We start from the raw sequence: 16,612 nt of genomic DNA on the forward strand, positions 1-16,612 counted from the left end.
TGAAGCAGTCAATGCCCACATGCAGCAAGACTTGGACAATGATCAGGCTTGTGCTGATGAGTGGCAACATTCGTGCCACACACTGGCAGCAGTGTGAATCATTTACAAGATGCACTGTAGCAACTTGCAAAGGTTACTTTGACAGCACCTTCCAAACCCATGACCTCTACCACCTAGAAGGACAAGGGCAGCAGATGCATGGGAACACCACCAAGTTCCTCTCCAAGTCACACATCATCCTGACTTAGAACTATATCGCCATTCCTTCACTGTGACTGGATCAAAATCCTGGAACTCCCTCTTGAACAGCATTATGGGTGTACCTACACCACATGGACTGCAGCAGTTTAAGAAGATGACTCATCACCAACTTACTGAAGTGCAATTAGGGATGGGCAATAACGTTGGCCTTTCCAGAGACACCATATCTCACGAAAAAATTAAAAAGGGCTGGCACAGGCACGATGGGCTGAATGGTCTCCTTCTGAGCTGTAAGATTTGATGATTCTGTCCACAAATTCATTAGAGATACATTTCCCATCACTTTGTTCTTTGAGCAGTGATCTTAGAACTGCAGATGTTATGGGCAGTGCACAGAATGATCCTAGCACTTGAATGGTGGGGCCAGAGGTGCACCCAAAATTGAGCCTTGGGCCTAAGTTTCAATAAGCTGGCAAAATGCAGTGTCCAACGGACAGGTTGTTGGCTTGGAGATTGAAGGATTGAAGATTGGGCTGAAGACAGGTGGAGGCAGTAGGAGCAGCAATTGTTGGTTAAGAGGGGGCCATCTGCTCAGTTGTGTGTAGGCCTAGTTTTGCTAAGTTCCTCAGGGGCAAACGAATCTTAGAGTGGAGGCCTTAAACAACTGTTTGGGACCTAAGGCCAATTTTTTTTTTATTGGCCTTTATCAAACTTTATCATGTTGTGAACATCCTTTGCTTTCTTTTTTTAAAGCATGTGAGTGCTCTGCTGATGGCTCTTATGATCCTGAATGTGACCAGACCACTGGCAAGTGTAAATGCCGGCCACGTATCACTGGACAACGCTGTGATACTTGTGTCTCAGGAGCATACAACTTCCCTACTTGTCAAGGTAGCAGTGTTTATTATTATTGTATGTTATATTTCTCCTGTGAGAGATTGCTTATATGTATTGCAATTGAAAGAACCCTGTATAAAAGGTGTAAAGAGGTTAAGAATTGTATTCAATTAAATGGCTTATAATGCAAAAAATAGTAGCAGGTCTGAAGATTGGGAGTGTTTTAGAAACCAGAAAAGTGCCACCAAAATGTTGATAAAAAGGGGAAAAATGAGAGTAAACTAACCTGCACTGAGTGTGAAGAAGGGGGTTTGGTAAGTGAGTGAACTTTAAGAGTTAATCTCTAAGACTAGTTTTTGTTTTGTTTTGTTTAAATCTGCCAATTAATTGGAATTCCTGTTCAGTTAAGAGTAAGTTAGGTTTCTTGCAGTTTTAAACAGGGGTATACTAACTCTGAGAGTAGCTGTAGCTACTTAATTAGGTAGCTAGCTTAAACTGGCTTCTGAGCAGAGTTGACACAGCATTGTTTTCAGAATATAATTTGAAGGGGTTCTCAGTGCTGCTTGTCTGCATTGAGTGCTGCTGAAGGGCATAGAGCGTTAAGGAGGGAATTTGGTGATTGAGGAAGTTCGGTAAGGAGGGGAACTATAGATTAGGAAGCAAAGAAATTTGAGTGCACAGAGTGTAAAATGGGAGTTTGGTGCATGAGAGAGGGGCTCCTTTCTTTCTTCTTCTACGTTTTTTCAGCCTCCAGTAGTTGCCTCTGTCTTCAGGACAGGGGAAGAAGCTGATTGGTGAGTAACTGGTAAGTTACTTTACTTCTCATTGCAATAAAAGGTTTTTAAAATTACGTTATGGCAGGTCAGCTCGGTCAAGTGGAATGTACATCCTGCGGTATTTAGATTTAGATTTTAGATTTAGAGATACAGCACTGAAACAGGCCCTTCGGCCCACCGAGTCTGTGCCGACCATTAACCACCCATTCATACTAATCCTACACTAATCCATATTTCTACCACATCCTCACCTGTCCCTATATTCCCCTACCACCTACCTATACTAGTGACAATTTATAATGGCCAATTCACCTATCAACCTGCAAGTCTTTTGGCTGTGGGAGGAAACCCACGCAGACACAGGGAGAACTTGCAAACTCCACACAGGTAGAACCCAGAATTGAACCCGGGTTGCTGGAGCTGTGAGGCTGCGGTGCTAACCACTGCGCCACTGTGGCGCCCCATGGTGCACCACGTGTCCTAGACAAACACATCTGCAGCAAGTGTCACAGGCTGCAGAAGCTTGAGCTCCGGGTTTTGGAACTCGAGCGGCGGTTGGAGTCGCTGTTGTGCATCCATGAGGCAGAGGACTACATGGATAGCACATTTAGGGAGGTGGTCACAGCGCAGGTTAGGAACATGCAGGCAGAGAGGGAATGGGTGACCACCAGGCAGTCTAAGGGAAACAGGCAGGCAGTGCAGGAGTCCCCTGAATCTATCTTTCTTTCTTGCTAATCGGTTTTCTATTTTGGATACTGGTGAAAGCGATGGTTCCTCGGGGGAGTGCAGCCAGAGCAAAGTCCGTGGCATCACAGGTCACTCAGCTGCATAGAAGGGGAGGAAGAAGAGTGGAACAGCAATAGTGAAAGGGGATTCGATAGTCAGGGGATCAGACAGGCGTTTCTGCGGCAGTAAATGTGACTGCAGGATGGTGTGTTGCCTCCCTGGTGCCAGGATCAAGGATGTCACAGAGCAGCTGCAGGGCATCCTTCTGGGGGAGGGTGAAAAGCCAGAGGTCATGGTCCACATTGGTACCAATGACATAGGTAGGAAGAGAGATGAGGTCATGAAAGCGGATTTTAGGGAATTAGGAAGGAAATTAAAAAGCAGGACCTCCAAAGCAGTAATCTCAGGATTACTCCCAGTGCCACGTGCTAGTGAGCATAGGAATAGGAGGATTGATCGATTGAACAGGTGGCTGGAGAATTGGTGTCGGAAGGGGGGGGCATCAGATTTCTGAGGCATTGGGACTGGTTCTGCGGCAAGTGGGACCTGAACAAGATGGTTGGGCTACGCCTTAACAGGACCAGAACTAATATCCTTGCAGGGAGATTTGCTAATGCTGTTAGGGAGGGTTTAAACTGGCTTGTCAGGGGAATGGGAACCTGAGGGGTAGCTCAAACTGGTAACAGGAGGTAGAAAAGTGACATTAGAAGGCAGGCGAAACAAAGGCAATCATCAACTAGGCTTAGAATGCAGAATGTCAAGAAGACAAGGTTAAGGGCACTCTATGTGAATGTACACAGCATTTGCAACAAAGTAGATGATTTAAAGGCCCAAATAGAGGTAAATGGGTATAATCTAATTGCCATAATGGAAACGTGGCTACAGGGTGACCAAGACTGGGAACTGAATATTCAAGGATATTCGACATTTAGGAAGGGCGGGCAAAAATGGAAAAGGAGGTGGTGTTGCGCTGATAATAAGGGATGGGATCAGTACATGAGTAAGGGAGGATCTCAGATCGGAAGAACAAAATGTGGAATCTGTTCAGGTGGAGCTAAGAAACAGAAAGGGGCAGCAAACATTGGTAGGAGTTCTTTATAGGCCACCAAACAGTAGTGGTAGTGTGGGGGGAGGCAGGTGGTAAATGTGAGGTTATCCACTTTGGTAGGAGGAATAGATGTGCAGAGTATTTCTTAAATGGTAAGAGATTAGAAAATGTAGATGTACAAAGGGACCTGGGTGTCCTCGTCAATAAGTCACTGAAAGCTAACATGCAGGTGCAGCAAGCAATTAAGAAAGCTACTGGTATGTTAGCCTTTATCGCAAGAGGATTTGAGTACAGGAGTAGTAAAGTCTTGCTTCAATTGTATAGGACCTTGGTTAGACCACACCTGGAGTACTGTGTGCAGTTTTGGTCCCCTTACCGTAGGAAGGATATTATTGCCATAGAGGGAGTGCAATGAAGGTTCACCAGACTTGTTCCCAGGATGGCGGGACTGTCCTAAGAAGAGAAATTGGGGAAACTGGGCCTGTATTCTCTAGAGTTTCGAAGAATGAGAGGTGATCTCATTGAAACCTACAAAATACTTAAAGGGATAGACAGGGTAGATGCAGCTAAGATGTTTCCCCTGGTTGGGGAATCTAGAACCAGGGGACACAATTTCAAAATAAGGGGGAAGCCACTTAGTACAGAGATGAGGAAAAATGTCTTTACTCGGAGGGTTGTGAACCTTTGAAAGTCTCTACCCCAGAGGGCTGTGGAAGCTCAGTCATTGAGTATGTTTAAAGCAGAGACTGACAGATTTCTAAATACAAATGACATAAGGGGATATGAGGATAGTGTGGGAAAAAAGGCATTGAAGTGGGTGATCAGCCATGATCATATTGAATGGTGAGGCAGGCTCGATGGGCTGAATGGCCTACTCCTGCTCCTGCTCCCATGTTCCTATATTTCTAGCCAGGAAAATAAAAACAGATTGTAAGAGCTTTTACACATATATAAAAATGAAGCAAGGAGCTGAAATAAATGTTGGTCCCTTAGAAGCAGAGACAGGAGAAATTATCATGGGGAATGAGGAAATGGCAGAGACATAGGGCTGGATTTCGTGCTGGAGGTGGGGCTCTCAGAGGATCCTCACCTCTGCCTTTAAAGGGATGGGGATCCCACCTCCAAGAGCTGCCGGCCAATCACAGGGCCAGCAGCTCCGCAGTATCATCAGCGCCACCATGAGCGTTGGCCAAAGCTGGCGCTGCAGTGGCTATGGACCCAGGCACAGAGAAGAGGTAGGTGAGGCGGGGTTGCCAGGGCCAGTCCGGAAGGCCTAGGTGAGGGGGGTGGGGTGATGGTCTTGCAGTCCAGGAGGCATTCAATAAGCTGCCACACAAAAGGTTAATACACAAGATAGAGGCTCATGGAATTGGAGGTGATGTATTAGCATGGGCAGAGGACTGGTTAATGGACAGGAAGCAGACAGTAGAGATAAACAGGGTTGACAGGCTGTGATGAGTGGAGTGCTAGGTGGCTAGGCTACAAAGCTAGGTGGGAATGTAAGCAGTGAGGAGGACACAAAGAGGCTGCAAAGAGATATAGACTGGTGAAGTGAGTGGGCAACAAGGTGGCAGATGGAGTATAATGTAGGGAAGTGTGAGGTTTCTCACTTTGGTCGTAACAATAGAAAAGCAAAATTTTTTTTTAAAAGCAAGAAACTTGTAAATGTTGATGTTCAAAGAGACTTGGGTGTACTCGTACGATGAATACAAAAAGTTCGCCTGCAGCTACAGCAAGCAATTAGGAAAGCAAATGGCATGTTGGCCTTTATTGTAAGGGGATTGGAGTACAAGGATAACGAAGTCTTGCTACATTTGTACAGGGCTTTTATGAGACCAGACCTGGAATACTGTGTGCAATTTTGGTCTCCATATTTAAGGAAGAATATACTTGCATTGGAGGCAGTATAGCAAAGGTTCACTAGATTGGTCCCTGGAATGAGAAGGTTGTCCTGTGATGAGAGGCTGAGTAAATGGGGTCTATATTCTCTCAAGTTTATAAGAATGAAAGGTGATCTCATTGAAACACACAAGATTCTGAAGGGGCTTGACAGGGTAGACAGTGAGAGGTTGTTTCCCCTGGTCAGGGATTCTAAAACCCAGGGACACAGTCCCAGGATAAGGGGCTGATCATTTAGGACTGAGATGAGGAGAAATTTCTTCACTCATAGGATTGTGAATCTTGGAATTCTCTATCCCAGAGGGTTGCGCCATCGTTGAATATATTTAAGGCTCAGATAGACAGATGTTTGGTCTCTCAGGGAGAGGGTAGATGGTGTCGTAGTAGTAATGTCACTGGACTGGTAATCCAGAGACCCAGGCAAGTGCTCTAGGGACTGGATTCAAATCCCACCACAGCAGATGGTGGAATTTGAATTCAATTAATAAATTTGGAATTAAAAAGCGAGTCTAATGGTGACCATGAAACCCTTGTCAATTGTGGAAACATCCCATCTGATTCACTGATTCCCTTTAGGGAAGGAAATCTGCTGTCCTTACCTGGTCTGGCCTACATGTGACCCCAGAATCACAGAATTGTTACAGTGCAGAAGGAGGCCATTCAGCCCATCATGTCCATACCAGCTCTCTGAAAGAGCAACTCCCTCAGTTCCATTCCCCTCCCTTCTCCCCATAACCCCGCACTCTTCCTTTTAATATAACTGTTTAATTCCCTTTCGAATGCTTCAATTGAACCTACATCCACCATGTTCTCAGGTAGCGCATTCCAGACCTTAACCACTCGCTGTGGGGAAAAAGTTTTTCCTCATGTCACTTTTGCTTCTCTTACCAAATACATTAAATCTGTGCCCTCTCGTTCTTGATCCTTTCATGAGTGGGTACAGTTTCTCTCTATCTACTCTATCCAGACCCCTCATGATGTTGAATACCTCTATCAAACCACCTCTCAGACATCTCTTCTCCAAGGAAAACAGTCCTAATTTCTCCAATCTATCTTCATAACTGAAATTCCTTATCCATGGAACCATTCTCGTGAATCTTTTCTGTACTCTCTCCAATGCCCTCACGTCGTTCTTCAAGTGCGGCGCCCAGAATTGGACACAATACTCCAGCTCAGGCCGAACTAGTGTCTTATACAAGTTCAACATAACTTCATTGCTCTTGTACTGTATGCCCCTATTAATAAAACCCAGGATATTATATGCTTTATTAACCGCTCTCTCAACCTGTCCTGCCACCTTCAATGACTTATGCACATATACACCTAGGTCCTTGGTTGACTCTTAACTGCCCTCTGAAATGGCAAGCTGCTCAGTTCAAGGGCAATTAGTAATGGGCAATAAATGCTGGCCAATCCAGCAATGCCCACATCCCATGAACGAATAGAAAGGAGGGAACCAAGGGATATGGGGAGCGGGCTGGACAGTGGAATTGAAGCCCAAGATCAGCCATGATCACATTGCAGGGCCGAGCAAGTTTGATGGGCCATTATTTCTTATATTCTAATGTGTCATTTTACACTTAAATAAGGAGATTTTGAATAGCTGTTGCAGGTAGCAGTATGGAACTTGGAGCATGGTTGATCTGTATCTTAAATACCTCATAACGCAAGTTAAAAACACATAGTAATTCTTAATCTGTACCTCTGCATACCCACCAATTCAGCTTTTCCCATTTCTGTAACTCACAATGTGTCACTAATCATCCCTGAATCCTTTCTACCAAATGGGTCACCAGTGGCCTATGGAATTTTGAAAATACTTTATACGAAAAGAAAAAAATTGCCATCTCTGTGGAAAGAGTGAGGGGACTGGGACTAATTGGATAAGTCTTTCAAAGAACCAACACAGCCACAATAGGCCAAATGGCCGCCTTCTGCACTGTATAACTCAATGATTCTCATCAACATGCAAATTACCCCTTGATGAACATTGCAATTTATTTATTCTCTTGGGAGAGATGAATAACACCAGGCAAAAGATCCAAGAAATACATTTCTGTGAAATCCTTCATTGACTACTGCTATTAATGGAACAGGGCAGTCAAGAATATTTAATGATGACTAATTGCACTCCAAGGACACCATTTCCATGGTCCCATCAGGACTTGCGCTTCAAACCTCAGTTTCATTCTTAGCCACATATTCTAAAAGGAGTAATTGACAAAATATGAACTTCATACGTAGCGCTATCACACCAGCTGTAGGGATTTGTTTTCAAATCTCTCCATGTCTTCACCCCTCCCTATCTCTGCAACCTCCTCCAGCCCTACAACTCTCCGATATCTTTGCACTCCTCCAACTCAGGCCTGTTGCACATGCCCTATTTTCGTTACTCCACCATTGGCAGCTGTGTCTTCAGTTGCCTGGGCCCTAGGCTCCGGGAGTCCTTCAATAATCTTCTCTACCTCTCCTGCTCCCTCTCCTCCTTTAAGATGCTCCTTAAAACCTATATCTTTGACCAAACGTTTGGTCACTAATCTGTGTTCACTATGGAGAAGGATGATGTAGGTGTAGAGATCAGGGAGGGAGATTGTGATATATTCGAACAAATTGGCATTGAAAGGGAGGAGATATTAGCGGTTTTAGTGGGCTTAAAAGAGGATAAATCCCCAGACCCAGATGAGATGTATCCCAGGCTGTAATGTGAGGCAAGGGAGGAAATAGCAGGGCTCTGACACAAATTTTCAAATCCTCTCTGGCCACAGGAGAGGTGCCAGAGAATTGGAGGACAGCGAATGTGGTATCATTATTCAAGAAGGGTAGCAGGGATAAACCAGGTAATTACAGGCCGGTGAGTCTAACATCAGTGGTAGGGAAACTATTGGAAAAAATTCTGTGGGACAGGATTAATCTCCACTTGGAGAGGCAGGGATTAATCAGGGATAGTCAGCATGGCTTTGCCAGGGGGAGATCATGTCAAACAAACTTGATTGAATTTTTCAAGGAGTTGACTAGATGTGTAGATGAGGATAAAGCAGTTGATGTAGTCTACATGGACTTCAGTAAGTCTTTTGATAAGGTCCCACATGGGAGATTGGTTAAGAAGGTAAGACCCCATAGGATCCAGGGCAATTTGGTGAATTAGATCCAAAATTGGCTTAGGGGCAGGAGGCAGAGGGTGATAGTCGAGGGTTGTTTTTGCGAGTGGAAGCCTGTGACCAGTGGTGTACGGCAGGGATCAGTGCTGGGATCCTTACTGTTTGTCGTGTACATTAATCATTTAGACGTGAATATAGGAGGTATGATCAGTAAGTTCGCAGATGACATGAAAATTGGTGGTGTCGTAAATTGTGAGGAGGAAAGCCGGATGGTACAGATGGGCTGGTAAGATAGGTAGAGCAGTGGCAAATGGAATTTAATCCTGAGAAGTTTGAAGTGATGCATTTTGGGAGGACTAACATAGAAACATAGAAAAATAGGAGCAGGAGTAGGCCATTCAGCCCATCGAGCCTGCTCCGCCATTCAATACGATCATGGTTGATCATCCAAACTCAGTAACCTGTTCCCGCTTTCTCCCCGTATCCCTTGATATCATTAGTCCTAAGAACTATATCTAACTCTTTCTTGAATGTATTTAATGATTTGGCCTCAACTGCTTTCCGTGGTAGAGAATTCCACAGGTTCACCACTCTCTGGGTGAAGAAATCTCTTCTCATCTCAGTCTGAAATGGCTTACCTCTTATCCTTAGACTGTGACAGCTGGTCCTGGACTCCCCCGCCATCAGGATCAACCTTCCTGCATCTAGTCTGTTCAGTCCTGTTCGAATTTTGTAGGTTTCTATGAGATCCCCTCTCATTCTTCTAAACTGTAGCGAATACAAGCCCAGTCGACCCAATCACTCTTCATACGTCAGTCCTGCCATCCCAAGAATCAGTCCGGTGAACCTTCAATGCACTCCCTCCATAGCAAGAACATCCTTCCTCAGATAAGGAGACCAAAACTGCAACAATACTCCAGGTGTGGTCTCACCAAGGCCTTGTATAATTGCAGCAAGTCATCCTTGCTCCTGTACTCGAATCCTTTTGCTATGAAGGCCAACATACCATTTGCCTTCTTAACTGCCTGCTGCACCTGCATGTTACTTTCAGCGACTGGTGCACAAGGACACCCAGGTCTCGCTGCACCTCCCCCTTTCCCAATCTTACGCCGTTCAGATAATCTGCCTTTCTGTTTTTGCCACCAAAGTGGATAAACTCACATTTATCCACATTATACTGCACCTGCCATGTATTTGACCACTCACTCAACCTGCCCAAGTCACACTGGAGCTTCTCTGCATCTTCCTCACAGCTCACACTCCTACCCAACTTTGTGTCATCTGCAAACTTGGATACATTACACTTAATTCCCCCATCTATATCATTAATATGTATTGTGAATAGCTGGGGTCCTAGCACTAATCCCTGTGGTACCCCACTAGTAACTGCCTGCTACTCGGAAAAAGACCCATTTATTCCTACTCTTTGTTTCCTGTCTGCCAACCAGTTCTCTATCCATGTCAATACCTTACCCCCAATCCCATGTGCTTTAATTTTGCACGCTAATCTCTTATCCTTATCGAAAGCCTTCTGAAAGTCCAAATACACCACATCCACTGGTTCTCCCTTATCTATTCTACTAGTTACATCCTCAAAAAATTCCAGTAGATTTGTCAAGCATGATTTCCCTTTCGTAAATCCATGTTGACTTTGTCCGATCCTGTCATTGTTTTCCAAGTTCTCTGCTATTACATCTTTTATAATGGACTGTGGCATTTTCCCCACTACTGATGTCAGGCTAACCGGTCTATAATTTCCTGTTTTCTCTCTACCTCCTTTTTTAAATAGTTGGGTTACTTACTTTAGCTACCCTCCAACCCATTGGAACTGTTCCAGAGTCTATAGAATTTTGAAAAATGATCTACTATTTATCTACTATTTCTAGGGCCACTTCCTTAAGTACTCTGGGGTGTAGATTATCAGGCCCTGGGGATTTATCAGCCTTCAATCCCATCAATTTCCCGAACACCATTTTCCTACTAATACTGATTTCATACAGTTCCTCCTTCTCACGAGACCCAATTTTCCCCAACTTTTCTGGGAGGTAATTTGTGTTCTCCTTTGTGAAGACAGAACCAAAGTACGTATTTAATTGGTCTGCCATTTCTTTGTTCCCCATTATAAAGTCCCTGGTTTCTGACCTTAAGGGACCCACATTTGTCTTCACTGATCTTTTTCTCTTCACATATCTATAGAAGCTTTTACAGTCAGTTTTTATGTTCTCTGCAAGCTTACTCTCATACTCTATTTTCCTTTTCTTAATCAATCCCTTTGTCCTCCTTTTCCTGCTGAATTCTAAACTGCTCCCAATGCTGAGGTTTGCTGCTTGTTCTGGCCATTTTATATTTCTCCTTGGATCTAATAATATCCCTAATTTCTTTGTAAGCCACGGTTGAGCCACTCTTCCTGTTTTATTTTTGCGCCAAACAGGAATGAACAACTGTTGTAATTCATCCATGCACTCTTTAAATGCTAGCCATTGCCTATCCACTGTCAACCCTTTAAGTAACGTTCCCCAATCTATCTAGCCAATTCGGGCCTCACACCTTCACAGTTTCCTTTATTTAGATTCAGGACCCTCATCTTGGAATCAACTCTCTCACTCTCCATCTTAATGAAGAATTCTATCATGTTATGGTCGCTCTTCCCCAAGGGACCCCGCACACAAGATTGTTAACTAATCATTTCTCATTACACAATACCCAGTCTAGGATGGCCTGTTCTCTAGTTGGTTCCTCAACGTATTGGTCCAAAAAACTCCAGGAATTCCTCCTCTACAGTATTATTGCTAACAAGGCAAGGGAATGTACAATGGATGGTAGGACCTTAGGAGGTACAGAGGGTCAGAGGGACCTTGGTGTACCTGTCCATAGATCACTGAAGGCACCAGTACTCGTAGATAAGTTGGTTAGGAAGGCATATGGGATATTAGTCGAGGCATAGAGTATAAGAGCAGGGTGGTTATGATGGAGATGTATAAAATGCTAGTTAGGCCACAGGTAGAGTACTGTGCACAGTTCTGGTCGCCACACTATAGGAAGGATGCGATTGCACTGGAGACAGTGCAGAGGAGATTCACCAGGATGTTGCCTGGGCTGGAGCATTTCAGCTATGAAGAGAGATTGGATAGGCTAGGGTTGCTTTCCTTACAGCAAAGAAGGTTGAGGGGATACCTGATTGAGGTATACAAAATTATGAGGGGCATAGATAGGGGAGGCGGTGGCATAGTGGTATTATCACTGGACTAGTAACCCAGAGACCCAGGGTATTTCTCTGGGGACATGGGTTCGAATCCCACCACAGCAGAAGGTGGAATTTGAATTCAATTAATAAATCTGGAATTTAAAACTAGTCTAATGATGGCCATGAAACCATTGTCGATTGTTGTAAAACCCATCTGGTTCACTAATGTCCTTCAGGGAAGGAAATCTGCTGTCCTTACCTGGTCTGGCCTACATGTCACTCCCCAGCAATGTGGTTGACTCTTACATGCCCTTGAAATGGCCTAGCAAGCCACTCTGTTCAAGGGCAATTAGGGATGGGCAATAAATGCTGGCCCGGCCTGCGACGCCCACATCCCATGAAAGAATTTTTTTAAAATAGGAAGAAACTTTTCACCTTAGCAGAGGTGTCAAGAACCATGGGGCAGGAGGTTTAGAGGGGATTTGAGGAAAAATGTTTTCACCCAGAGGGTGGTTGGAATCTGGAACACACTGCCTGAAGGGGTGGTAGAGGCAGAAAGTCTCACAACAGTTAAGAAGTATCTTGATGAGCATTTGAAATGCCATAGCATACAAGGCTACGGACCAAGTGCTGGAAAATGGGATTAGAGTAGATAGGTGCTTGATGGCCGGCACGGACACGATGGGCCGAAGGTGCTGTTTCTGTGCTGTATAACTCTTATGACTCTATGACCTGCCTTAATATCTCCTTATCTGTCTCGGTGTCAAATTTTGTTTGAAAGCACTCCTGTGAAACGCCTTGTGATATTTTACTATATTAAAGGTGCTATATAAATGCAACTTCTTGTTGTTATGATCATGGTATATTCCCGCCAGTATTTAACCAATTCGCTTTTGAAAGTTATTATTAAATCTGCTTCCACCACCCTTTCAGACAGTGCATTCCAGATCACAACTATTAGCAATGTTAAAAAAAGTTTTGCACTTGTTACCTCTGGTTCTATGTTCATGAATGTCTTGGATAGCAGTAAGGTTCCATTAATGTATGTTTGAAACATTTCCCTTCTTGCACAGACTAGGCTTGCATTCCCTGGAGTATTGAAAATTAAGGAGTGATCTAGTCAAGCTATTAAAGGAGTGGTTAGGGTAGACAGAAACTATTTCCTCTGGTGGGGGTAGCCCAGAACAAGGGAGCATAACCTTAATATTAAACGAAGGACTTCTTCACACAAAGGGTAGTGGAAATCTGGAAGTCTCTCCCTCACAAAGCTGTTGAGGAATGGGGGTCAACTGAAAGTTTCAAAAGTGCAATTGATAGATTTTTGTTGGGCAAGGGTATTAAGGTTCATGAAACAAATGTGGGTAATTGGAGTTAAGTTCCAGATCAACCATACTCTAACTTAATGACAGAACAGGCTCGATGGCTGAATGGCCTCATTCTTTGCTGTATGATTCTATCATTCTACTGTTGTATCAAAAATGTAATCATTACATAACCAAGCTAGATGTCAGTTTGTCTACAGATTAAGAGGTACTATGTGTTATTTAACATGTGTTATGAGGTATTTAATGTTATTGAACATTTCTGTTCCTAACATATGGCATTCTTTTCAGTTACTGACTGTCATTCTGCTGGTACAGCAAGTCATACTCCTTCATCTCATTTTGTAAGTATTTGTTGTGTTTTTTAAATTAAAGTACGTGGGACTGTAAATGTACTTTTGGCATAGATGCGAGTTGGATTGCTGCAAAAAAGATCTGCCCCACACTGAGAGTTAATGGACTGTTGCCAATCGTTATGGCTCCCAAGGATCTTCCAGGTCCCTGCTTTCTGCTGTGGCTCAGATCCAACTGGACGAGACCAAACCAGTAATGATTCACGCAAATGTATTTTCAAGTGAATGCTTGTGTTTATAAAAACGACAGCAGACTTGTGTGTAGAAGCAAAAGTCTGAATATTTTCTGCAGATGTTGTGAATTGCAAATTATGTTATCTGCTTGCAGCTGCAACACTCACTGGCACTGCCCAGGTGTATAATTAAATACTTATTGCATATTAATTTATGGATGCAGTGTGATGCCTTGTATAAACAGCAAGAATTTTACAGATCAACTCCACTAGGCTGACTGTACTTGCTCAGGGAATTGTCCATGATCCTGCACTGGTGTTGCCAACCCTCTAGGATTTCCCTGGAGACTCCAGGAACTTATGACTAATCTCTATGACATTCCTGCAAGCTAAAACCCAGCAGAAAAATATCATTATAATGAAAAAATTGTATAAAATTGTCTATTCATAAAATAAATTTCTCTGAACACTTTTATTTATAATTTATAAAAATATTGGCATCGAAAGAATTTTTGTTTGACTGGCTGTCCAGAATCATCCAATCAGGTCACAAGTTCCAATTGGCTGTGGGAAGGCCAGGAATTGCAAGTTTGGATGAGTCAGGCAATCAATGGTGTGAGTGCTTGAGGCAGGAAGTCATGTGTTGAAACCTCCAAGAATTTGTCCAACCAGAGGTGGCAACCACACAGATTTTAAACTTGCCAATTCAAATTGGAGAAAAGTGAATGTGCAATATGTTTGTTAAAATAAACACAGATTAGGGCTCATGCCCAGCTAACTAAAGTGTTAGTAACTAACAATGAATTGAAGTGTGAAAAAGTCTGCACTCGTTATTTTAAAGTGTTATGGAACTGACAACACGATGACTCACAGAATACTTTGTAGCTTTTTTTATGTTTTGTCTAACTTTCCTGTTAAATAGGGTTCTTGCCGATGTCTGGCAAATGTCGAGGGCTCTAAATGTGATCAATGTAAGCCACTCTATTGGAACCTAGCTGAGGAGAATCCTGATGGTTGTATTGGTAAGTAATCTTATCTAATTTAAAATGGCTGGGCAGTGTTGTCAAGCTGTTACTTTATGGCCATTGGCTCTGCTTGTGTGTGGTATTTAGCAGTGAATACATCTGATACAATTCAATATTCATTGATATCAATAGTTTTAACTTGATTAATGTGGACACTGTCAATGAACCTAAAAAAATCCATTATTTTCATACTCATCTGTAAATAACTGCTAAATATGGTGAGTCCTGCAAACTATAGAATGACATAGTATTTACAGCACAGAAACAGGACTTCGGCCCAACTGGTCCACGCTGGTATTTATGCACCACACGAACCTCCTCCCAGCTTTCTTCATCTGAGCCTTTCAGCAGAACCTTCTATTCCCTTTTCTCTCATGTGTTTATCTAGCTTCCCCTTAAATGCATCTATACTATTCACCCCGACTACTCCTTGTGATAGTAGAGTTCCACATTCTCACCATTCTCTGGGTGAAGAAGTTTCTGCTGGATTTGTCCTTGATTGTTACAATCTTATGTTTATGTCCCCTAGTTTTGGACTCCACACAAGCAGAACATCTTCACTATATCTACCCTAGCAAACTATTTCAAAATTTTAAGGACCGCTATCAGGTCATAGGACATGGGGACATAGGAAGATAGGAACAGGAGTAGGCCATTCAGCCCCTCGAGCCTGTCCCGCCATTCAATGAGATCATGGCTGATCTGCGGCCTAACTCCATATACCTGCCTTTGGCCTATATCCCTTAATATTTTTGCTTAACAAAAATCTATCTATCTCCAATTTAAAATTAACAACTGTTCTAGCTTCAACTGCTGTTTGTGGAAGAGAGTTCCAAACCTCTACCACCCTTTGCGTGAAGAAGTGCTTCCTAACATCTCTCCTGAACGGTCTGGTCCTAATTTTTAGACTATGCCCCCTAGTTTTAGAATCTCCAACCAGTGGAAATAGTTTCTTCATCTAGCCTGTCTTTTCCTGTTAATATTTTGAAGACTTCAATCAGATCACCCCTTAACCTTCTAAATTCTAGCGAAAACAGACCTAATTTGTGTAATCTCTCCTCGTAACTTAACCCTTGTAGTCAAGGTATCATTCTTGTAAACCTACGTTGCACTCCCTCCAAGGCCAATATATCCTTCCTAAGGTCTGGTGCCCAGAACTGCTCACAGTACTCCAAGTGGGGTTTAACCAGGGTTTTGTACAGCTGCAGCATAACCTCTGTGTCTTTATACTCCAATCCTCTGGATATTCCATTAGCCTTTTTGATTATTTTCTGCACTTGCCTGTGGCATTTTAAAGATCTATGCACCTGAACCCCCAAGTCTCTTTGGACATCCACTGTACTTAACCTCTTCCCATTTAGAAAGTACCCGGCTCTATCCTTTTTTTGGTCCAAAATGGATAACCTCACACTTACCCACATTGAAATCCATCTGCCACAGTTTTGCCCACTCACCGAGTCTGTCAATATCTCTTTGCAATTTTATGCTATCATCTAGACTGTCTACAGTGCCGCCTAACTTTGTATCATCAGCAAATTTGGATATATGACTTACTATGCCATCATCCAAGTCGTTAATGAATATTGTGAATAATTGAGGCCCCAACACAGATCCCTGCGGGACACCACTAGTTACATCCTGCCAATCAGAGTATTTACTCATTATCCCCACTCTCTGTCGTCTACCACTGAACCAACTTTCTAACCATGTCAATAATTTGCCCTCAACTCCATGGGCTTCTACCTTAGTTAATAGTCTCTTATGTGGGACTTTATCAAATGCCTTCTGGAAGTCCATATAAATAACATCCATGGACACTCCCCTGTCCACTACCTTAGTCACCTCTTCAAAAAATTCAATGAGATTTGTCAGGCATGACCTTCCCGTCATGAATCCATGCTGGCTGTCCCTGATTAACTGAAATTTTTCTAGGTGTTCAGTGACCCTATCCTTGATTATAGACTCCAGCA

General features: G+C 43.3%; 1 protein-coding gene across 3 annotated transcripts in view; it reads left to right on the forward strand.

Moving 5' to 3' along the window:
• Window positions 1-16,612, forward strand: part of lama3 (laminin, alpha 3) — a 456,248-nt gene that overhangs the window by 209,760 nt on the left and 229,876 nt on the right. For all 3 annotated transcript variants that reach the window (XM_068031084.1, XM_068031086.1, XM_068031085.1), the window contains exons 16-18: window positions 955-1,092; window positions 13,383-13,435; window positions 14,540-14,639. In XM_068031084.1, the coding sequence (XP_067887185.1) occupies window positions 955-1,092; window positions 13,383-13,435; window positions 14,540-14,639 (291 nt within the window). The remainder of the gene's footprint in view (window positions 1-954; window positions 1,093-13,382; window positions 13,436-14,539; window positions 14,640-16,612) is intronic.

Source organism: Heterodontus francisci, chromosome 5, assembly GCF_036365525.1.
Source record: "Heterodontus francisci isolate sHetFra1 chromosome 5, sHetFra1.hap1, whole genome shotgun sequence".
Classification (NCBI taxonomy): Eukaryota; Metazoa; Chordata; class Chondrichthyes; order Heterodontiformes; family Heterodontidae; genus Heterodontus; species Heterodontus francisci.